Source organism: Haliaeetus leucocephalus, unplaced genomic scaffold (assembly GCF_000737465.1).
Source record: "Haliaeetus leucocephalus isolate CR32 unplaced genomic scaffold, Haliaeetus_leucocephalus-4.0 Scaffold21, whole genome shotgun sequence".
NCBI classification, from domain to species: Eukaryota; Metazoa; Chordata; class Aves; order Accipitriformes; family Accipitridae; genus Haliaeetus; species Haliaeetus leucocephalus.
In genome coordinates, this window is record NW_010972457.1 from 1,552,869 (window position 1) to 1,575,879 (window position 23,011).

General features: G+C 38.9%; 2 protein-coding genes across 4 annotated transcripts in view; one reads left to right on the forward strand and one right to left on the reverse strand.

Annotated features, from left to right (window-relative positions):
• The first annotated feature begins 43 nt into the window (after window positions 1–43).
• TMEM184C (transmembrane protein 184C) lies at window positions 44–11,460 on the forward strand. 2 transcript variants are annotated; one of them, XM_010576091.1, is made up of 10 exons: window positions 44–172; window positions 1,656–1,786; window positions 1,884–1,920; window positions 3,891–4,096; window positions 4,890–4,964; window positions 5,846–5,939; window positions 7,380–7,492; window positions 8,140–8,239; window positions 8,716–8,887; window positions 9,325–11,460. In XM_010576091.1, the coding sequence occupies exons 1-10, from the start codon at window positions 56–58 to the stop codon at window positions 9,615–9,617; spliced, it is 1,338 nt and encodes a 445-aa protein (XP_010574393.1). In that variant the 5' UTR covers window positions 44–55; the 3' UTR covers window positions 9,618–11,460. The 2 variants fall into 2 exon arrangements, with proteins under 2 accessions (XP_010574393.1, XP_010574402.1); XM_010576100.1 differs by having other exon boundaries at window positions 9,329–9,888.
• PRMT9 (protein arginine methyltransferase 9) overlaps window positions 9,629–23,011 on the reverse strand; it is a 24,789-nt gene continuing 11,406 nt past the window's right edge. For both annotated transcript variants that reach the window (XM_010576071.1, XM_010576079.1), the window contains 7 exons: window positions 22,809–23,001; window positions 18,932–19,115; window positions 16,196–16,907; window positions 14,657–14,810; window positions 14,086–14,208; window positions 13,669–13,880; window positions 9,629–9,775 (listed from right to left, as the gene is read on the reverse strand). In XM_010576071.1, coding sequence (XP_010574373.1) covers window positions 9,652–9,775; window positions 13,669–13,880; window positions 14,086–14,208; window positions 14,657–14,810; window positions 16,196–16,907; window positions 18,932–19,115; window positions 22,809–23,001 — 1,702 coding nt within the window. In that variant the 3' untranslated portion in view covers window positions 9,629–9,651. The remainder of the gene's footprint in view (window positions 9,776–13,668; window positions 13,881–14,085; window positions 14,209–14,656; window positions 14,811–16,195; window positions 16,908–18,931; window positions 19,116–22,808; window positions 23,002–23,011) is intronic.

Consider the following 23,011-nt stretch of genomic DNA (forward strand, 5'->3'; position numbering starts at 1 on the left):
GAGGGGCGCGGGGGGCGGTGCCGGTGTGGCCCGGCGGGGCGGCGTGGCCGGGGCCATGCCGTGCACCTGCGGGAACTGGCGGCGGTGGATCCGGCCGCTGGTGGTGCTGCTGTACATCGTGGGGCTGCTGGTGGTGGTGCCGCTCTGCGTCTGGGAGCTGCAGAAGCTGGAGGTGAGGGACGGGGCGCGGCGCGCAGCCCCGCGGCTGGGACGGGGGCGGGGGGGGGGGGCTGCCAGCCCGGGCCCGTCCGCAGGGCCGGTGCGGGGCGGCTTCGCTCCTCGGAGGGGGGTTGGCAGCGCCCTCCAGGCCCGGGTAGAGACCCAAGGCGGAGAAGAGAGGCTGGGGAAGTTCCGCCGTGGTGCTGTGTGGCTTTGCCGTGGTGTTAAAGCACAAACGAAGCAGGGTGGGACAGCGCAGGATTTCTTCCTCCTTCCGCTTCGATAGTCGTTGGTGGTTGAAGAGGTGATACCGTGCTGAAGGTGCTGGAGTCGGGCTCTGCAGGAGCGCGGCTGGAGCTCTGCCGCTGCCCTGCCCCGAACTTACTTTTTGACACTTAGTGCTAATTGGCATTGATCACCTAATGTTTCGGGTAGTTCTGTCTGATCGGGGAGAACTGAGATAGCAGGTAGAGAAGCTGCTCTTGGTACTGTAGTATATACTGTCCAGTTTTAATACAGGCTTGTTCCACCGGAGCTAAGCTTTCTCATGGTATAATTTTAAGCACTTAATGGCAGTAGAATCTGCCTTGAGTGTATTTTAAATTTCCAGTTTTGAAACCCTGTCCTGATGCCGTCGTATGTCCAGCGTAATGGGTGTTTATAACAAAGCGGTATCTGAAATTTCAAAATCGTTAAATCTGTTACTGGTAGGGAAACTACTCGGAAGCAATATTTGAACAGGAAAACAACAGAAGACATGAGGTGTTCATGTACAGTAGGGGGTCACAGAAGAAATTCTCAACAAAAAAAACTGTTTGAGAAGAGTCTACTGTGTTTCTCAGGTTTTGGTACTCTAGGATTACTAATACAGTTATTTTTCAGAGAGCTTTGGTTTAAAATTGTAGCCTTGTGCTTTAGCAGACATTATATATTTATATATATACACACATGCATATCTATTTCACATTGTTAAACAAAACTAGTTGAAGTTGATTACTAGTTGGAACTTGATTTTTAAAGCTAAAAACACTTTAAATCCACAAGCTTTCAGAAACTTTATAATGAAGCACTGAACTGAGACAAGTTGCAGACCTAAAGCAAGGAATCCATTGTGGCTTTCAGTAAATTAAATAGTGAGAATTGCTACATTTTTTTTAGGCTGTTTTGTGTTTATTGGTGATGATTTAGGTTGGTTCTGCAAGATTTCTCATCTTTCTGAGTTTTTAAGTTTTACTGTAAGCCACATCAACAAATTGCAAGGGAGACTTTGGGATTTTGTGTATTAGAAAAGCAGAGTTAGAAAAACTAAACTTAATATTGGGATATTTACTTAATGTCCATCTTAAAACTTTATTCGCAGTAAAAAAAAAAAAGGAAATTATTTTTCTTCCTGTACTAGCAAGCGGCTGCGTGGTGCTTAGTTGCTGGCTGGGGTTAAACCACGACAAGTATTAATACTGAAACTTTGATCTTGCATTTTTCTTTTTCTTTGCAAGGTTGGAATTCATACCAAGGCATGGTTTATCGCTGGGATATTTCTACTGATGACTATACCAATATCTCTCTGGGGAATACTACAACACTTAGTCCATTATACTCAACCTGAATTACAGAAACCAATAATCAGGTAATATTTTGCATTTTACCTGTGGTACAAATGTTGAATTTAAATCAGACTAAAAATACTTCTAGTAATATTAAATGTTCTTTTGTTATTGTAACAGGATTCTGTGGATGGTGCCGATTTACAGTTTAGACAGTGTAAGTGTTCTCTTACTGTTAACAGCTCAATAAAATTCTGTTTGCTGTGGGAGTGAGGGAAAACAGTGTCACAGTTAGCAGAAACTGTGCTGCATGGGGAGTTGTAGTCCTAGAAACTTCTGGGCATTCCTGTTTGTGGAGTACATCAGAAGCATAGTTCTAGCGATATTACATTCTTCTTGTGGAGCTTGTGGGATCGCTTTTGCTAACCCTGTCCTTGAGTATCCTTTATGACAGATGTGGAAAGGGGTACAACAAGAGCCTGCTTTTGGTCCTTCCATCTTCAGTAACAGCTGAAATGGAAACCAGACTGATTCAAGTACTGTCTCAAAATTCAGTGCCTTACCTTTCTTTCCTGAGTTAGGCTTAGTACTAAAATTCTTTCCCAAGTTATGCTTAGTGCTAGAATTCTTCCTTTTTGCTTCAGGAGGAAAAGGGTAAGATCCCACAAAAAATCCACTTCTGAATATTTTTATGCAGTAGATTCTATTGGCCATACCAGATATGGTTCATGTAAATATGTCACCTATTGGTCAGCCAGAGCTAAGCAACATACTAAATCTGTGGACTGTATAGGATGTGTGTTTACATGTTATCATCACCTGTTGACATTGCAAATACTTCTGTTTCCCCCATAAAAGGCAGCTTTCCAGGAACTTTTGATTTTTCTCCCATCCCTTGAGTGTTTATGAAGTGTCACCTTTATATATGTTCTTATTTTCTTTCTTTCTTTCTTTTTTTTTTTTTTTTTTTGAGAGAGAGACTGGGATTTAGAATATCTGAGAACGAAGGAAAGTGGGGAAGAAAACAACATTATCTGTGCCTTATGGGGAATATCAGCTACCGCAGGGTGATACTTCAATTTCAAGTACAGAATTTTCCTTTGGAAGAAAATTACTTGCTAATTAAATGAGCTCTAGCCAGGCATTCAGGGACATTTCTGACATACTGAAATCTTTCCCCAGACTCCTGGATCTTATGGCCTTTGCTGCATATATGGTATCCTCCTAGAGTGCTTAACCTGAGCTGAACATAAAGTTCTCTTCTCAGATTCAAATACTGTATTCTCAGTTTAGTAGGTGTGGTATTACATCTTCCACAAAGGTGTTGCAACATCTGTCATCTCTAGTATTTTTTAACTGCAATGAGGATGTGAAGCATCTTCCAGTAGTTCTAATAAGAAGGTCAGAGAAGGCACAACATTCTCTCTGCTACAACCTAGGGAAGCAAAGTAAACTCAAAACACCTGCCTCTATTTAACTCTTCCCCCCTCCTCCAAGAACCCAAACAAAAAAACCGCAGTAGGACAGATTGCACTGAACAGTGCAACAGCAGTGTGATACTCAAAAATTGAAACCTCTGATAGCTGATCCATAATCACAGTTTTGAAAAAAAAAAAAAAAAAAAAAAATCACTTTTCTGTCTGAAATTCTAGTTTAGAGGGATGATTACCACTTTAAGGCTAATCTGCTGCTTCCTTTTATATTTTGCAAACATGCCAGAACAAACATTTACATATTAGATACCAAAATAAATCAACTTTATACTGATGGACTAAAAACTTAGTCTCAAACCCATATTGACAATGAATTTGTGAATTTCAGGAAATGGTTCTGTCTTGTCTCCTCCTAACAGGAGTAGGTTATGTGTAGGGAACCATCTCCCTAGTTCCTTTTAAATGAAAGACTGAATTGTGTGGTCAAAGATACAGAGCATCTCTTGCACAGTGCTTTAAGCATGCTTCCATTTGAAGCAGCAGAGATGCAATCTGAAGTTCTACTTGTATTTTTACAGAATGTTATTTTCTAGCCATAGCATAACACTCTTGTTAGCCAAATGCTTCAAGCCCTGTTTAATTAGTGCCTGCTATCTAATGAAGTATTGCTTGCTGAACTAGCCAGCCAATGTTGTCATTGGAATCACTTTTGTCTTTCTCACATGTAACCTTTCGTGTACCTCTCTTCTTACAGTGGATAGCTTTGAAATACCCCAACATTGCAATATATGTGGATACATGTCGAGAATGCTATGAAGCTTATGTCATCTATAATTTTATGGTTTTTCTTTCAAATTATCTAACCAACCGGTATCCAAACCTCGTATTAATAATAGAAGCGAAAGATCAGCAGAGACATCTGCCGCCTCTATGTTGTTGTCCGTCGTGGGCTATGGGAGAGTGAGTATATGATGACATCTTAAAATTTTAAGCTGTGTAATCAGAAACAAACATGTTGTTTTCATATTTAGTAATATAACTGTTGTTGCTTGGCAGAGTCAGTTTATGGTTTGCACACATTTTATCAGCTAGGAATCTGTACTGAAAGCAGCTGTGAACATGTTTTCATCTAGCTGTAAAACATCCTATAAATTGCACTTAGTTACTGACATGCATTGACTCAGGTGGTGCGGAAGAAAACTTCCTTATTTTTCAGAAATATTGGATAAAGGTCTCCTTGAATTTGCTTCCTTTGCTGTCATGTAACATTTGCCAAAAACCTCATGAAGAATCGCTGGTAGACCAGATAGCCTATTGCTTTTACTTCCACAGGTGAAGGACAAATGGCCACATGCCCCCAACTGTTTGTTTTTGTGTGCTTAATCTGATAAGCATCTCTCTTAAGAGATTTTGATAAAGCTGTTTAAAATGTTAAACTATGAATATAAGTAATTCTTAAATGCCTTCAAACACAGTGAAAATTGCATTCTCTTTGTTTATCCCAGCCAGAAGCTTTCCATGGCTAAAAGAAGTGAATCACTGACTATTTCCTGTTATACATCTATGAAAGTCTAGGTTTTTTGCGTATTGTGTATATACATGCTATATACTGTAGCATCTGATGTCCTGGAAGCAGAAGTTGAAATTACCATGAAATAAAAATTTAGTTTAGTGAAACTACTAAGAACAGGAAACTTCCATAAGTGAATTGTCTTTAAATTCTTGTACAATGAATTTTGTGTTTCTCTTGCAGAGTTTTATTATTTAGATGTAAACTGGGTGTTTTGCAGTACACTGTTGTCAGACCATTTACTACCATTATTGCTTTGTAAGTATGCTTATCAATAATTAATATTGATCTTCAGGATATAATTTTGAGTTACACTGGGAAGAATTTTCATGCCCTTTGTATTGAATCAAGGCAGTTTGAAAGTAGACTTGTTGTGTTACATGCTAAATGGGTCCCGGCAATTTGAATCAACCTATGATTTCTCTATAGAAAATGATTATTTGTAGAATTGAAATAATAAATACTTAATGCCTGCTGCTGAAGGCAGTGGGAGAGAATGTGAAGTAGTGTTTATGTGGGAAAGACATCTTTGTGATCTCTTAATTTTTAGTCTTTTTTTCCTCCTTCTCCCTTTTTGCAGTGCATCCAACAATTTGGTATTTCATGTAACTTTTTAAATTTGATTAAACTTTGCATGTGACAAGCCCTACTGTGTGCCTTCATACATATCATATAACCTGTTGTTGTAAAGGAATAGCAGGCAGTTATGCATGTTGATGCTGAAAGCTTAATTTCATGAACTTTGTATTGATGATTATTACTGTTAAATCTATGGGACTGTGAAAAAAGTTGCTACTCAGAAAGAACATCCATATAAGTATTTATATTAGCTGTATGTGTTCTAACAGTTAAAAGCAAAACAGCTAAAAAAAAAAAAGATTATGTTTAATTGTTGCATTCATTCCACAATGAGATATGTTAATGCTGCATTCAAACACTGTTTCTTCTACGGAAAATACAATACAAACTTCCTATGCCATATGCTGTTGAAAACTGATTCTTGTGCAGACTCACCAATGCCCATATTTGAGTACCAAAAAAGATTCTGGATTCTAACAGTTGATCGATGTACTGAAGATTTAGCACTTCAAGAAAGTGATCTTTTACTGCATAGTGATGAACTCTAAAAATTCTTTCAGAATTTGTGAACTAGTGGGAGTGTATGATGAAGGAAACTTCAGCTTCAACAATGCTTGGACTTACCTGGTTATACTTAACAACATGTCACAGCTAGTGAGTATCAAGAGTACATCTTTCTGTTCTTTTAAGTCATCATATTAGTATTATGTAAATCTTCTATGTGAACTATTGACGGTAATTGTGTTAACGTCTGGTAATTCTTATGGGTAGATTATTTCCCACTGTAAGTCAAAGTTACTGTCTGTTAAATACTATGCATGCAAAATACTAGAAAAACAGATAATCTAAAACTTTTGTTATTTTTACTATGAAGCTCCATAAGGTAATAAAGTGTCCCGCCTCTCTACCCCAAACTATTTGATGGGTGAAGTGGTATGGCCCAGGCACGTTAGAGCTACAGACTTGCCCCTCTGCAGAAGAGATGACTTGACTCACCCTGGTAGCTTCTTCCCAGCACACATACAAAGAATCAGAAGTGGCTGTGTTAAAAATACTGTGTTACAAAGCTGGTGGTAACAGCATTGACAGGAAAAAATGGAAACGGTGCATGCAGTGCTGAGATTCTGGCCTGCCTAACACCTTGTCTTGTTGGTTCAGCTGCCAGATGATGTCAGGGTAAGGGTAAGGTCAGCTCCTAGACTTGAAAGTTTCATTTTGTAGGTCAGGGATTGCATTTAGTGGCTTGCTGGGAATGCAGAGGAATCATTTTCTGCTTCACCCAGGGTATACTACACACGAGCTATTGCAAGAGGAGAGAGCAGCAGCTCTGGCTCCTCGCTGCTTAGCCTTCTAGCCTCCAAGCTTCTTTCTTCTCTTGACAACAGCACCAGGAATCAGGACAGCATGACATCACATCTAGAAAGGGTGTCCTCCTCCTAGTGCCACCTGTGTTTGATGGGTGACTGTTTCGGACTGTAACTGCTTTCTGCTGTGACAACAGTTCTAGCAGCAGCACATACTTCTGCATGTCCTGGTTGACATGATTGCTTAAAGAAACTTAGTAGTAAGAGGCTAGGAGAATAGGCATGAAAAGGGGAGATTGGTTCCTTAGGTTTGGCTGTACGTTAGTTTTGGGTGCTTGCAGTTGTCAGTAACAGGAAACTTGTTCAGATTTGCAGTGAAGATTGCATTCATTGCCTCATCTCTCATAAAGAGGCAACATTTGAGGTGTTCATAACAGAAGCCTGAAAGAACGTGTGCTTTTTATGCCATTTTCCCTAGAGATGTGCTTGGCATTGAAAAAATTTTATGGGACCTTCCTATGCTTTGCTTTAGTGTGTAGATAGATGACCTCAGTCTCTGTCTGCCAATACCATGCATTTCAGAAATACAATTTCAGGAAAAAAAAAAGTCTGTTTTAAAACAGTAAAGCAAAGATTCCATAAATCCAGAGCTTCTTTTCTAAAAGAGATAGCTTTTAAAGTTTGTATTGTACTGTGTTATATTTTTTAACTGAAGAGATGCTGTGTAACAACTCCAACACAAAATAAACAAGGATTTGAAAGCTTTTCTTCATTTTCTTTTCCTTGTTAGTTTGCGATGTATTGTCTGGTGCTGTTTTATAAAGTACTACGTGAAGAACTGAACCCTATCCAACCTGTTGGCAAGTTCCTTTGTGTGAAGATGGTAGTTTTTGTTTCCTTCTGGTAAGTGAATTATTTACTCATTACGTCTTGCTCTCAGGGTGGATCATACAAGAGCTAAAAAAGCTGGATTTGTTACTGAGGTTAGAGGCCTCAAAAAGTCTACCCGTAATCTTCGTGAAGTGCTGTGAGGGGAAAAGGGTACTAGTATGTTGGACAGAGCAGTCTTGTTCACTTGAGATTGTTTTAGAATCTTCACTTGCAGTTATTTTGAAACAAAAAACGATTATTTTTTTTTTTACTTTTTAAAATAATTACTTTAAATTTTTCAAAATAAGTTACTATAACTTAACTATAAATTACTATTTAAGCATTGCTTACACTTAACTGCTAATGAGTGAGTACATTTGATTATCTGAACATTACTCTGTGGGCTGCAGTAGTACCCTGAAAGAGAAGCAACTTGTTCTAATAACTAACTGGAACAACACACTCTTCTTTGGTTTTGTTTTCTGTTGGTCTTTAGGACTATGGATGAATGACATCTCTTTTTAAGTCTGTTTTCCTCCTCTTAAAATCTAAATATATAAACAGTATGGTTTTTGTAAGATTCTTTCTGTGTACACATAAGAACAGGGCTCGTTTACAAGATTTGCTTGCAGGTTTTTTGGCATTACTGTTACAATAATAATAAAAAATAATCTTTATAGGCAAGCTGTGCTTATTGCATTGTTGGTGAAAGTTGGCGTTATTTCTGAGAAACACACCTGGGAATGGCAAAGTGTGGAAGCTGTGGCTACAGGCCTACAGGTAGGGACAATTACTTCTTTATAGCTGATCTCAAGCAAATATTGTCATACTCACTTTATTTAACTAACACAGGCTAGATTAGTACTGTATTTATTATAAGTTGGGCTAAGTTTCAGCTAGTCATCCCAAGTGAGTTTTATGCTCAACACTTCTATATCCATGTGTGGGGAAGAAGGAATGTGCCCCAGGTAAATACTTCTGTTGGATATCCTTGCATTTCTTCTTGCAAGAATTCATTGTAGAGGTGCTGCTTGTTGAATGTCTGCTTCCAGCAAGTCCGTCCATCAGCAAGGACCAATTCCAGTTATGTGTGTAGTGCACATGGCTCTGAAGCCTGCCAAGAATATCCTACCTCTAGTGGAAAAGTAGCTGATGCCAGTATCCCAAGGCAATTGCAGTCTTTCAATTGTAGAAGAAACCCAGGAATAATTTTTCTCCAGTTATGAATGATTAAGTCAGTATCTCTCTCATTGCAGGATTTTATCATTTGTGTTGAGATGTTCCTGGCTGCTATTGCGCATCACTACAGTTTTTCCTATAAACCTTACGTTCAAGAAGCTGAAGAAGGGTCATGCTTTGACTCTTTTCTTGCAATGTGGGATATTTCTGATATAAGGGCAGATATATCAGAACAGGTTCGAAATGTTGGTAAGTAAGACAGATTTGTGCGATCTGTTAACAGCACATGTATTTCCAGCTTCATTTTAAGCTATTATCCATCTCTGTAGTACCTTGCGAACTTCCCATACCAAATTAGTGGCAGCTGCATCCCTAGAAGTTTCATGGTTTGTCTGGCACTTTGCTCTTTCCAGTACTCCTGACTGATTCAGAGTCCATTTTTTAATTTTTCTTTAAATAGATGGATCTCAGGGTAAGTTTCAGGTGTGTTAGGTAGAAGAGGGATGTCTTTTTTTAAATGGAAAGACATTCTTTTATTTATTAAAGCTAACAGTGTCCATGCATCTCTGTTTTATAACAGTTTTACATCTTCTAACTTAACATGCCTGTTTTAGAGTTGATGTGTTCAAAGGCCTTGGTATAGTGCTGGTAATATTAAAAAGTATTTTTGTTTGGCATAACTCTAGGAAGGACAGTTTTGGGCCAACCAAGGAAAATGTTTTTTGCTGAGGATCATGAACAGAATGAGCATACAAGTTTACTGTCTTCATCTACTCAAGACCCAATTTCTGATGCTTCTTCAATGCCATCTTCGCCCATGGGTCATTATCAGGGGTTTGGACACACTGTGACGCCTCTCACAACACCAACGACAGCCCCTGCAGTTGATGGTATTTATAACACTTCTGCTATTCGAGATGCTGAGGAGTCACCCGAACTAGAGCACAATTTATCAGAGAAAGCTTTGGATAAAAGTTAGACTCACCTTTTCTTTGGATGTGTCAAGGAGTCTGTTATATACTTGCCACACATGTTCTGTTAACATGTACTACTAGTGGTGAAAGTTGAAAAGCTTGGAAGAAACTACTGCACAGACAGGAAGAGGACATGGCTCTAACTGACATCTGCATACTGAACCTACAATGGATGTGAGTATCTGCGAGTACCCCATGAATATAAAACACGCACACTGTAAAGGTTTCTGCATAAGTTTAAGAATCAACTCCGTAAACTGCTCAACACTTACACATGTCAGAATTACACTGACTTTTATTAATCAAAGAGAAACATTTGAAAAAATAGTCTGCTCTTTTAAAGATGAAGTGTAAGTACTATTAGCAATGGGAAAACTTAATTTCAAGAGGGCAGTAGCAAAAAGTGTTTGTATTAGCTTTGGTTGTCCTCTTAATGATGGTAACTTCCATACCCCAATGCTGAACGGAGTTTGGATGAAACGGTAACTTCTGTACAGATGCCATTTTCTTCCCTTTCCTGCATAGCTAAATAAAACCCCTTCATGAAGAGAATATTACAGAGCATCAGTAAAGAATTGATACAGAGAAAGCATTCCCTACAGGCCTCACTATAAAATTCCATGCCCAGAACATATGGTTGGTGTATCTGTTGTCCTTGTAGCTCATAATTTGTAAGTCTTTTACATTCAGAAGAGACAGCCAGGATGACAGGTTTGGGATTAATACCTTACACTTAACTACTTTTCTTCTATCCTTCTAAAATAAGAATAATGGTTACTACCTTAAAATACATGGGGGGGAACAAAGGACATCAAAAAGGAAGTAAAAACCAAAACTGATTTCTTTATTTTGGGCTGCAATAAATTCTTTAACACAAGTTGTTGTTGTTTTTTTTTTAAGCTGTTAAAGCAGGATATCTTGACAATGTGTCTGTAGTAATTTGTATTCATAAATTTGTGTATGTGTGTGTGATTATTGTATTATGCTTCTAGTATAGCCTGGATTCAAATGTAATAGTTGATTTTTTCCCACCACCATCCCAGAAAAGACCTTTGCTAAGGTAAAACTAAGCAGCTAGTCTAATACTGGAGTTACTAGCATTAGATTTCAGACCAAGAAGTACACTTGTATCAATGTTATTTTGCAAAAACTGACAAAATCAGAGGGGTATTGTTTTTATGCCATTACCAGATTTTTATTCCTATTGCATGTTTGCAATCTGACAAAAAAAAACACCAAACCCAAACCTAGAGCACTGACCTTTTAAGTGACATTTGAGGTTTCTTTTTCAGCATTGTTAGCATTTACAGGATAAACGTTTACCTTCTGGCTGTCAATGGTAAATTCATCTTAAGTGCTTTTTTTGCAGTACTAGTGTGATGTAAATATTGCGCCTTACTCACTAGGCTGCATATTTTATAGTTGACTATGTACTTGCTGTATCTGAAGTTAGTGGGAAAGTGCAAATCATAATTTCCAATTTGCCAAGTCATTGCCTTTGTTGTAAATAAGCAATTAAAGATTTTATTTAAACTGTTTACCTTCTTTTGATCTGATTTACTGCTACAGTAATTTAAGAGAGTGAATGATACATGAATACAACTGTCCTCTTCATGGAAGAAGAGGATCTTAAGTATAACTAGTACAAGAGTTTGTGCTTTCAGTATTTTAAGGCTTGTACTGAAAAGGGATTTCTTGTTTGAGCTTATGAAGAATCAGAATCTACTTATTTATGCTTGATTCCAGGTATCTTTTTATCCATGTAATAGCAGTGTTCTAAAAGAAAACAACTTGTGAGACCTCTCAACACCTGGGGACTTTAGTGCCCACTGTAGCCACTATTAGAAATAATCTGATTTCCTGCATATATACAGGTAAAAAGGGGCATTGGTAGAAATAACATCCGAAGGATCAAAGCTGCTGGAAGCAAACAGCTACTGCACTCTAGCTTTTCAAAAACATCACACTGAAGAGGTTTTTTTAACACAAAGTTATATGTGTGCGGTGTAAAACTTAGGTAAGATACAGGGAGGGGACTTTGACAGGAAAACAGCTAGTTAAGTGTCCTGGTTGCTTCTCTCACAGCATTTCTGGAAAGCTACTACATTATTTTATTATTACTCCATCAGTCCATGTGCACAGTATTCCTGCATTTTTTTTTCTGGGAGAAAAGTTATATTTTCATTGCAGTAGCTTACAGGATCATACCTTTCCATGAACCATTGCTATTGAACTTCCACAATAAATAGAAATCTTTCAATGATACCTACACTGTCTTTTGAAAACTACTACAACAGCATTCCACAGCATGACTTATCAAGTTTATATAAAAAGTTCATTTGCAAACAGCGCTTCATCTTTGTATTAACCGTATTTATTCCTCCATTGTTTTCTGCCTAATCTTCTCCCAGCTTTTAGTAAGAAGTCTTAAAGATTGCTCTTGCCTTACTTAGCACACCGCTTGAAAACTCAGTAATGGTCATTTTCAGCCCTGTGCTTAGTCTCATTGCATCAGGGTAGAATATGTCCTTCATTTTTCTTTAACTCATTTTGCTGTCTTATTAATTGCTAAAAAACTTAATAAATATGCCTAACCCTTATCATTTACTGGTTTTGCTTTTATCAGGGGTTTTCCAGCACAAGAAGCCTAAATAATTCTCTATAATAAACTGCACTTTGGTGAAAATACCCTGTACCTACTAGGTTTAGTTGTGTTGGACAGTAACTTAGATTTTATGGACCATGGATTTGTTGTTTTTTTGTTTTTGTTTTTTAAGAAAAGCTGTTTTCTATTTAGTATGGAAAGCCTCTGTCCTACTCTAATTCACTTTCATTTTGTTATGCTTTGTACCCCTTGGATAAAGGATGGTAACCAGTTAGTTTATCTTCAGAAAACTTGACTTAGTCATTACCTCTGTTTTGAAAATAAAATAAAATAAATTGGAGACCTTTCCTCCACCCTTCTAGAAGGAGCTTTATTACAGCAATCAGGAGCAGGTTCAGCTGCAGGCTGGGACAACCACAGCTCCAGCAGTCCCTGCAGTTAAACTGAGAGCGCCTATCTGAAACACTTGACCTAATAAAGAGTACATATGGATCTTGCATGCAGTGAGATTCTAGAAAAATTATTTGTGGATGGCTCTTTATATAGGCTCCTGTTAAGGAAAGATCACAGAAATGCCTTTTCTACATGGAATGGACAGCACAGTATAAAGAAACTCAGCTACAGAAATATCTTGCTAACAGTCCTCCTCATATCTCTACAGAGGCGGAATCAATGCTGGGTTAGAAGCTTTTGTTACTCTTCCATTTGGATATAAATTTAATAGAAGGAACTTGCTACCTGGATTATACCAAAATGTAATGCTGTAGAAGAGATGCAGTAGTACTGTGGTGACTGATGTAATACTTTATACAACTTTCATATAGACAAGAGTTCAGGCCCATTACATTACCAGAAATGATTCTCTGAGGGATTCTAAAAAGTTTACTAGCTTTACCTTCCACTATACAACTTAAGTTCTTCAATAGTACTCCTTTACAACTTTTTATAATTGTCTATGTGCAACACTAACTTGTGATACTGCAACGGCATTACAGTCCCTACTACAAGGCTAACACCTCAATACACTTAAGTCAGAGGCTTTGGCAACTGAGAAGTGGAACTTCTCTGTGAGAAACAAGGACTCTATTCTGAATAGCCACAGCTGTTTATTTCTGGTTTAGGCATCTGGATGCTTTTTTTCTTACTACAGATGATATGGTAGCAAGAGAAGTCTGTCCCACTGTTGTAGTCACTGCAATAGCTAGCAATCAGGTTTTTGCTGCAGTGAAGACAATACCTCCCCTAACTGCTTGCTTGGTAAGATACCCTTACAGTGCAAGTTTTAGTCCATCAGTGGAAGGTAAGTATCAACTATTAAAGCAACAAAATAGCTTTTTTGATCAGTAGATAAAATTTAGACTTTAATATAAATTAACATCAGTGATGTCATGAACAGTCAATTTATGCATAGGTAATTAACCACAAATCAGTTTACACATGACACTCTTCACCGTTTAACTGTAATGCTAATATTGCTTTTATGGTGTTGAACATCAAGCACAAGTTCATCTCCAACCTGAACTTGGATGGGCTCATCGAGAACAACTGCAGCTTGTTTCCAGTGTGAGGATGCATCAGATGTATTCAAGCTATGGTCTTCATCTAGATGGATGTGGTACCAGAAGGGAATTGCAGTGACTTGGCCAGACTTACAAATTTGTACCTAAAAATATTTAAAATAGGAATCAGTTACACCCTTTTCAAAGAAGTAAGAAAATAAAGTAGTTCAAACCATTTCAATCCATTTCAGAGATACCTGCAGACAAGTAAATTCTGTACTGAAGTTTTCAGCCAAGGTGAGCAATTAATGAGCAGCTCTGGAGAACAGCAGTTAAGCACACTTCTAACTTTATGTATACACAACTCACCTTCACTTCTCTGCTGGAGCTGTTCAACAAAGGGTTCATGAGATCTAGCCTCAAAAGCTCTGTTGGCTTGCTCAGGGGTAGACATGGTAATGTAGAGAGATCCAAATACACACGAACAGGTACCTAGGAGCATATACCATAACTTCATGCATCAATAGCCATTAAAACGTGAAAAGTTAAGACTTAATAATAATGCAAAAGTTCCTAGGAATTACTGTAATGCCTGTAAGAGACAGCCAAAATGCAAAATACACCCTTCTAATCCCTTTTGAAGTGTGACTGTTGGGGTACAAGGTGATGAAGGAGATAGTAACAGCACAATCACTCTTCTGTACAGTAACACTGCATCTTTCATTACTCAGACAAAACTTCTATACCAGTTCTATAACAAACATTACCCATTTTAGTTTATCTCAAGGTCCCTGTCTGGTCACATAAACCTCTCTTGATAACTTCAACAATATGAAAAAGATTCAGCTCTTCAGTTTTCTTGCAGTTTACACCAAAACTAAACAGCTAGACAGCTGCAGGCTTTGGAACTGTGCCTGGAAGACACCCACCAACTTCTTACCTTGAACTGGTTGATAAAAGGGGCTATATTAAACCCAAGAGTTGGTTCTGTTCCTTGAACAGCACTCTCCAATAACAGAGACTCTGATTCTACAAGCATCCCGTATACCAACACATACTGTGGGAAAATCTTCCCTCCACTGTGAAGTAAACATCTGTAAAGTGAGAGAGATTTCACCTTTAAAGCATATCATTCAACAGTAATGAAAGAACATTAAGTACGTTTAAGAAAGGCACACTAGTTCTTCCTCTGAAGTCAAGTGCTCCTAAGCATTTCCGTTTGATCCCATTTGACCAGACAGCTGTATCAGACAAAAAAGGAAAACTTGTCACATAATACTAGAACTACAGAACTAAGTAGTGTTTTCTCAGTGTCAATATTGGAAACAGTGATATTTCAAGATGAAGATAGTGGGATTTATTCATAGCAGCAGCATCTAACAGTGGCAGAGATACTTAGTAAAACTGCAAGTCAGGAAGTACATACTGTTGGGAGGCACTGGTTAAGAAGGCAGCATACCCACAGGGAAACAAAAACTAATGGAAATTTAACTCGCCCTTCTTTAAGTGTTTAACAAAAGTTGATAGTGATACAGGAGACAGCATTTTTTCCTGAAAAGAACACATGAGCCTTGCTTGGTCTCTTGCTACAGAGTATCACACCACTGAGCGCAGCAACTGCTAGAAGCTTTCACTCAGCATAATATCAAACACCTCCAATTCAATACAGATTGTTTTAGGTTTCCTTTTCCTACAGCAGGCCTCTTTTCATAGGTAGGTAAGTAGTGCACTATTAGATGTATTTTCACACTAACGGATTTTTGTCTGCATATGACAAAAGTCAGAGTAATTTCCCATTTGTTCTTACAGCAAAAAAAGTCTTTCAAGTCATTCAAAGATTCAAGGCTTCGAAAAGGTAATGAACATAAATCATATGGAATATTCTGCCATCACCAAGCATGAAGATAAACAGAGAAGGTTCCCCTAGCAGTACAGAAGGACACAAACCTGTTTCACATTTACTTTTTTTGCCACCTGTTTCCATTATTTTATTTCTCTTGCTCTGCATTCCTTCCCATCCCTCCCGCCATGGCTAACAGCTAGCTTTGTTGCTGCCTCCCTGGCTGTTCTAACACCAAGGGTTTGTCTTTTAGCAGTACCAGTTTGTTCCAACAACAGTTTGACATGTAAATGAATCTGGGCTTTTCTAACCTTGCACTAAGAGCTACCTCAGTAATTGCCAAGATGTTGGCCATCCTGGGAACTTCCGATAGAACAAGCAATAGTATCTTCCATTCATATTCTTGCATACAAAATATAAAGAAGTCTATGAAAGTCAAATCTTGACACTTTTTTTAGAAGATACGTGTATACAATGGTCCCACCAGAAACACTCTGGGAGGTTGAACCATTCAGAAAACAAGCTTTTCCTGCTCTATAGAACCAACATGACAGTAATTTTGTAGTTAGAAGGAATATTTTTAGAGGTTTTCAGGTAATTACAGATTTCTAGGAATACTTCTGTCAATTTATACTGTACCTGGATATTGCAGCCTTTTCCATCACCTCCTGCTGGATTAAACCTGATGTCTCTATAACATCCAAGATAATAATACTCCACAATTTGTCTGATTTGGGTCTCTGTAGCACCACACTTTCATCTTCTAAGTGGCTGAGCCAAAACTCTAGTGTTTCCTTAGGGAAATGGTTAGCTTCTGAAATTACATTAAGTGCTGCCTGATGCTGTTCTTTCTCAATAGAACTGTAGGCTCTAACTGGTCCAAGTTTGCCAGCTATAATTGGCAGGATGGAGAAGCCTTCAGATACATCTAAAATGTACAAAGGGTCAGGAGCCGTATCTAGAGAGCTCTTGTTTTGACTCTCTTGGAGGTTCATCCCACTGCCATGTCCATCAACATCCATGGACTGCAAGTCCTTAGATGGATTTAATGACAAGAGCACTTTGCCCATGGCAGCTTTAAAACATTCGTGGTATGGTACATTGTTCAGCAGGGCTATTTCTGTGGATTCCAACACACATACTTGACCATTGCCATCCTGTTTGCTAGTTGTCTGAAGACCAGCCAAAGCATTACATAATTCAGCCTCATTGCCCAAACTCAGTGTGTCATCTCTGTCACTGAAGTCCATCCCACACTCTGAAGTCAAAGAAGAAACCTTCTGGATCTTCAAGTAGCAGTCTTGGCAGCAAACTTCCATCATCACAGTATCTCCAGTCTTCACAGAATAATCTTGGCAAAACAGCACAAAATAGTAACGTCAGTTACTTTACAGCAAACATCAGTGAAGCAGCCATACAGTGCTTTAAAAAAAAAAAAAAGCATTACCTCATTAGCTGTTACTAGTGCATATGAAAGAATTGTTCTAGTCTGTAGCCCATAACCTGAAATCTGCAATTGTGCCTTAACATTTGCCTTAAACTGTCCCACACTAGGCAAAATTGATTTATTCTCAAAACAAGCCTTTCTACAATAAATAGATATCACTTTAAGTGTTCTGTCAACATCAGAGTTCAACAAAAACATGCTGGTAAAGAAACTGTTTTTGCTTTAAAATGCTAAATATTAAATGTTTACATTTTAATACCTCCTGTAGACAAAGGTAAATTCATAGTTACATGGAAAACAATAGCTACAGTTTAGAAAGGGTAATTTATTAAAAGTAAATTTTACTGGAACATTTACAGTGTACAGCTCAAGATGGTCTTTGGATACTCTGCGTATGCTCTAAGAAAGTAAATCCACTGATACAGACCAGAATTTCAAAACAAAAATGCTATAGTTTGACAAACATTTCTTTCAATGTAGGCTGAGTCTCTTCCCTCCCCTACACTGTCAGCTGAACCAGTCTATGGCACAGCTGCCCCTGCTGTCTATTGATACTAAATTAGGAGCAGCTGTGGACTACCCCAAGGGTAGAGAGGCCTTACAGAGAGATCTGGATAGACTAGACAGCTGGGCAATTACCAACAGTATGAAATTTAACAAGAGGAAGCACCAGATTCTCCACCTGAGACAGGGTAATCCTGGTTATATGTACAACTGGGGGACGAGAAGCTGGTGAGCAGCCCCACGAAAAGACAGCTGGGGGTTTGGGTTGATGGCAAGTTGAACATGAGTTAACAACGCACCCTGGCAACCAAAAGGGCCGACCGTGTCTTGGGGTGCATCGAGCACAGCATAGCTAGGCGGTCAAGGGAAGTGATTGTCCCACTCTACACTGCACTGGTGCAGCCCCACTTCGAGTACTGTGTGCAGTTTTGGGTGCCTCAATATAAGAAGGACATCAAACTATTTGAGTGTGTCCAGAGGAGGGTGACCAGAATGGTGAAAGGTCTCAAGGGCAAGACTTAAGAGGAGTGGCTGAGGTCACTTGGTTTGTTCAGCTTGGAGGAGAGAAGGCTGAGGGGTGACCTCATCACAGTCTACAACTTCATCAAGTGGGGCAGCAGGGGACGAGGTGCTGATCACTCTCTGGTGACCAGCGATAGGACACGAGGAAATGGAATGAAGCTGCGTCAGGGGAAGTTCAGATTGGACATTAGGAAAAGGTTCTTCACTGAGACAGTGGTCAGCCACTGGAACAGGCTCCACAGGGAAGTGGTCACAGCACCAAGCCTGTTAGAGTTCAAGGAGCATCTGGACAACCTCTTAGTCATGTGGCTTAGTTTTAGGTAGTCCTGTGAGGAGCAGGGAGTTGGACTCAATGATCCTTATGAAACAGAAGAACTGAAAATGGGTGAACAGAGAGTAAAGGCTGTTGGAAATGACACTGCCACTGTGTCTGTGTGTGGAACAGTATTCAAGCTGAGTCCAAAATGGAGGTAAGGGGTAGGTGGGAATGTTTAATTTTGTTGCGGCAGTAGCAGCTAGCAATTCCTACGCCACCTCCCTTTCACAAGTCACATCTTGACTAAGTAGAGCCAGTCAGTAGCCCCACTTTTTGGAGTTGTTCCACAATGCATTTAATTCAGTATAGAAAAAACCCCACAGCTTAATGAAATGAAAAGCGTTCTCCCAGATCTTAAGGAGGTCCCTTATCTGCTTCATAGCAGAGTCCCACAAACAAGCCCTGATGCAGGGATTGTACACTACAATCCAGAAACATGATCAGGAACCACCTCACAGCTATTTGCTGTTGAACTTCTCCTAAACCTATTTGCTGCCACTTCCTAACCTCTGAGATAACCTAACTAGCTCAAAACCAAAGTGAAACCAAGTTAATGTACCGCAACAAGAAAATCCACAGGACTTACCAAGGAGGCCCTGCACAGGATAGACTGCCTGTTCCCAGCAAGTTTCCTCACTGGGACTTGTAGATAGAGTGTGCTCATCATCAAGCTGTAGTACAAACCACACCACAATAGCATCTAGTATTCCTCCTTCAGTGACTGGCAGGCTGAGCTTCCAGGGCTTTCTAGCTGCAAGGCTTTTCAGCTCCTGACCAAAGTGAGGAGAGAAAAAATGAGAGTTTCTTTCCATGAATAAAAAATAGGTTTTATTACACTAAGTTACCCAAATCTCTGTACCAGTCCATGAGGACACCCAACAGAAACCTGAAGTTAACAAGCTGCTACAATACCAATTATCATCACTAGTACTCACTAGCATAGGAACTGTCTTCCCACATGCAAGTGCAATTATCCACATGACCAAACTGCACCCATCAGCCATTAAAGCAAACATGCCTACATCTAAGAACATACATATTTAAAAACACTGAAAACTGCAAGAAAGGCTTTAGACTGGCAAGGCTTGCCTTATGAGAAGTAATAAAAACACAGCCAGTCTTTTGGGCTGGATTCAAGCCAACGCTTAGGCATGTGCTTTACTTAAAACCTGTGTTGAATCAGTTCTAGAAATACTTTAAGCACTGAATTCGCTTGAACAGAGGTTCAGCAAAATCATTACAAAAACACTAAGTCAAACATCTTTGAGGATATTTTCTCTGATACCTGGGCTATAGGCTTTCTGTAAAAGTTCAGGTATGTACAGTTTCACTGCTGGGAAGAACTAAGGTCTCACCTAAAGGTATCAGGTTATAAATTCTCCAGTACTCCTACAAAGTTTTGAGTATGTAACAGGAATTAAGTCTTCTTCCATGTACAATTTATTTTCCTCAGTAACTACCTTCTGCTACCAACATTCATGAACATAAAAGGCCCAGCTCCAATGTCTTGAGACAGTTCTGGCAAAAACCAATTAACAGGAGGTCAAGCACAAGGGACCAAAGATTCTCTTGGTCACAACATTCTGCCTAGTAACAGCCTTTCCTAAACATTTATCAGCTTCCTAACCTGCTTATGTTGACATTGATCCTAAGTTTCAATCTTATAATACGCAGGGCAAAAGAGAAGTTCTACTCTAAGAACATGAGTAGCTCTTACATGCTGCATTTGTTATTTTTTCCTCTTTATTCTCATTCTGTGTTCTCCAAGAGCTGGTCTACCTCTCTTCTCACAATTGAGGGATGGCTGAACGACACACATGTTAAAATTACTGGATGCTAATAAAGTTCATAATAAGATCTCACTGCTCTTCAATAGAAGTGCTTTGCTGCCAGTCATTTTTTCTGTACATCCTCAAATGGAGAGGAAAAGAGTAGTAAGCTGAAGCTTTCCTGGCAGTAAGTCCCTTGAAGCAAGTAAGCAAGGCAGCAAGAGCACAAGCATGCATCTGTTTCTTGGTTTCTGGGAAGTTATAGCTGTTTAGAAGTATATTTGATATTAAAAATATTCTTCCTGATTATTCCTCAAAAGCAGCAGGCCCAGGGTTCTCATCCACTGGTTCTAGTAACTGTAGTATTACATTCCTATCTTGTGGTACACAACACTTAAAAAACCCACTTGAAGGCAGTTACTTCAGCTTTCCCTGTTCTCTACCATGCTGCTCATCCCATATTTATTCCTCACATTTGTCCACTGCATAAACCTTTTTCTATTATTTATGACAATTACAGACTCAAACAGCTCTAGCACATCAGGATGGCAATTTATCAACTAGTGTAGTGAAAGAGACAGTGAAGAAAATAAAGCAGCTATGCAGGAATAGGCAGTAAAAAAAAAAACCCAAACACCGATGCTATGCCACAAATATCCTCTGAATGAGAAAAAGAAAACATGCATTAAAAAAAGTAAATGGGACTACAAATAGAAACAAAAGCTACAGAAAGAACGCAGTTATCAAGTTTCCTATGTCTTAATCCAGAATTTCTCAAATACTCCACACAGTAACTTCTCATGAAAATTAGAAAGATCCAATATCTGTAATTGTTGGCAAGAGCACAGCTCCTTTAGGGCCTGAAAGTGAGACTGAGCTTTAATTACTGGCTGCTGAGGTAAACACTCACTTCCACTCCCAGTGGCACTAATCTGCTGCCAGCAAACATGCACACAGGTAGTACCTGGCTAGGTGCAAGTGTCTGCAGCCTGTAATTATGGCCACACCTTGTTCCCCTGCCTGGGAGGAACTGAGCTGCTGCTGCTAATAATAGCAGTAATCAGCATAACTCAGCTGCCTTTTTTTTTTTTAATTTTGACTTACTATTTCTCTGATCTGTACTGATGTCTTTGAATCCTCCCATAACTCAGTTTGAGAAACACTGTTGCACCATATTTTAAGTCTTTTTCTCAGTTCTGTCAATTTAGGTCTGGATAGTTGGTACAAGCAGAATAAATGCAACATCCCTCTCATTCTTTGAAATACAAGTTTAGAAAATGGGTCTTAGAAATTACCTTACTAGTGCTAAGTGATTTCTTATCTGAATTTCAATCTTTAGTACACAATTCTGCTACTGTTTGTAAGTATTGCAGGTTTTTTTATTCTAATAGGAGCACAGACAATTTTTCTTTTTTATTTTTTAGCTGCACCAATTGACCATCCAGGTGTGGCCATGACAAAACTAAGCCCCCCCCCCCCCAAAAGCAACCTACCAGTGTTTGGAATTGCTGTATTTGCCCAGTGACAAAGTAACAACAAACAGTAACCAATGATTCAAAATAAATCAATTGTATTTCTTCCCTTTACCTTTACTTATGATATCTTACCATTTCATGACAGGAATCCTCCACTGGTCTAACTGAACCTTCAAAGGAGCAGTTCTGAAACACTGTTTAAAGAGTAACAGTGTTCTTTACTCTTTAAAATTATCTTTACATGTCTGCCAGCAAGCAGATGCTTAAAAGTAGGCATCTCTCAGACGAGAGTAATAGTTTCTTATTGATGCTAGAAGCAGAAGCAACATTAGGTCACAGAGAGATCACTCCCAATGGTACACTGAAGAGCCTTGTCTTATTTAATTTTTAATCTCAGGATGTCAGACAAGCCAACTAGGAAAAGCTATTGATTCAGAAAATGCTGCAATTCCTGGCCAAGCAGTAGCCAAGAATAATTTCATTTATATAACAGAATCTATTTTAAGCTCTGACTCAATGCTAACTCCTCACCACAGGTCAATGAGCCAGAAACACACCAAAGATCGGATCTTTTTAGCTTGCTCAGCTGCAAGTAGCTGAGGTCCTTTGCCTTATAGTTCAGGCCTATTTAGTATATACATACAAACATATTTTGTGCAAAATACACAAAATAATGCTACCATATTTTAGAATGCCATTACAGAAATACTGTAAGACACCAAAGGAGCTGAAGAGTGGACTCAAACAAGTTGAACAGGATAATCTCCTCATCTCACCTCTCTTTTACACCTTTTTTACAGACATTTTTATGCCAGGTGTAAAATACATCTATTTCTTGAAGACTCTAACTTTAGAGGAATAAACTTAGGTCAGCTCTACAACTGCATAAATCATTTAAGATGGGTCTATTGCATTCTTCCTCCCTCTCCCTGTACTGAGGCTGGCAGTTTTTTGATCCTATAGTGAGCTAGTTTAATTCCCTAACCTATGTCAAACAAACAAAAAACTCCACCTTCAAAAACTCATAGACTGTCATCTGATGAATCACATCACCACAAAACCAGACAAGTAGCAAAACTAGCAGAGGATTTCAGTGTAGCCCTGCCAACTTTGCACTTGGGAACTGTTCTGAAATTGAACCTGGAATGCAAGTAAGATATGGGACTCTTGTTATTCACAAATAGATTACTTATATATAGGACATAAAAAAGATCATTACCTGCAGATTGTTGAAATCTACTGTCATTACTTGACAGGGTTCTGTCAGAGGTACATAACCCCCAGGAATACGACTGAGCTTCTCGGTGGTGTAAGGTTCAACAGTTTCCTCTGAACCAGCAGAAGCGTATGTTGGACTAAAGAACTGCACTGAATTTGACAAGCACACACCAGCAACTTCTTGCGTTCCCACTCTGGGAGTAA

Excerpts from the sequence above, each read along its gene's own strand:
- TMEM184C (XM_010576091.1), top strand. The coding sequence starts at position 56 with ATGCCGTGCACCTGCGGGAACTGGCGGCGGTGGATCCGGCCGCTGGTG. Across the intron at positions 5,940-7,379 it reads TTAACAACATGTCACAGCTA|TTTGCGATGTATTGTCTGGT; the intron begins GTGAGTATCAAG and ends TTTCCTTGTTAG. Across the intron at positions 8,888-9,324 it reads AGAACAGGTTCGAAATGTTG|GAAGGACAGTTTTGGGCCAA; the intron begins GTAAGTAAGACA and ends GCATAACTCTAG.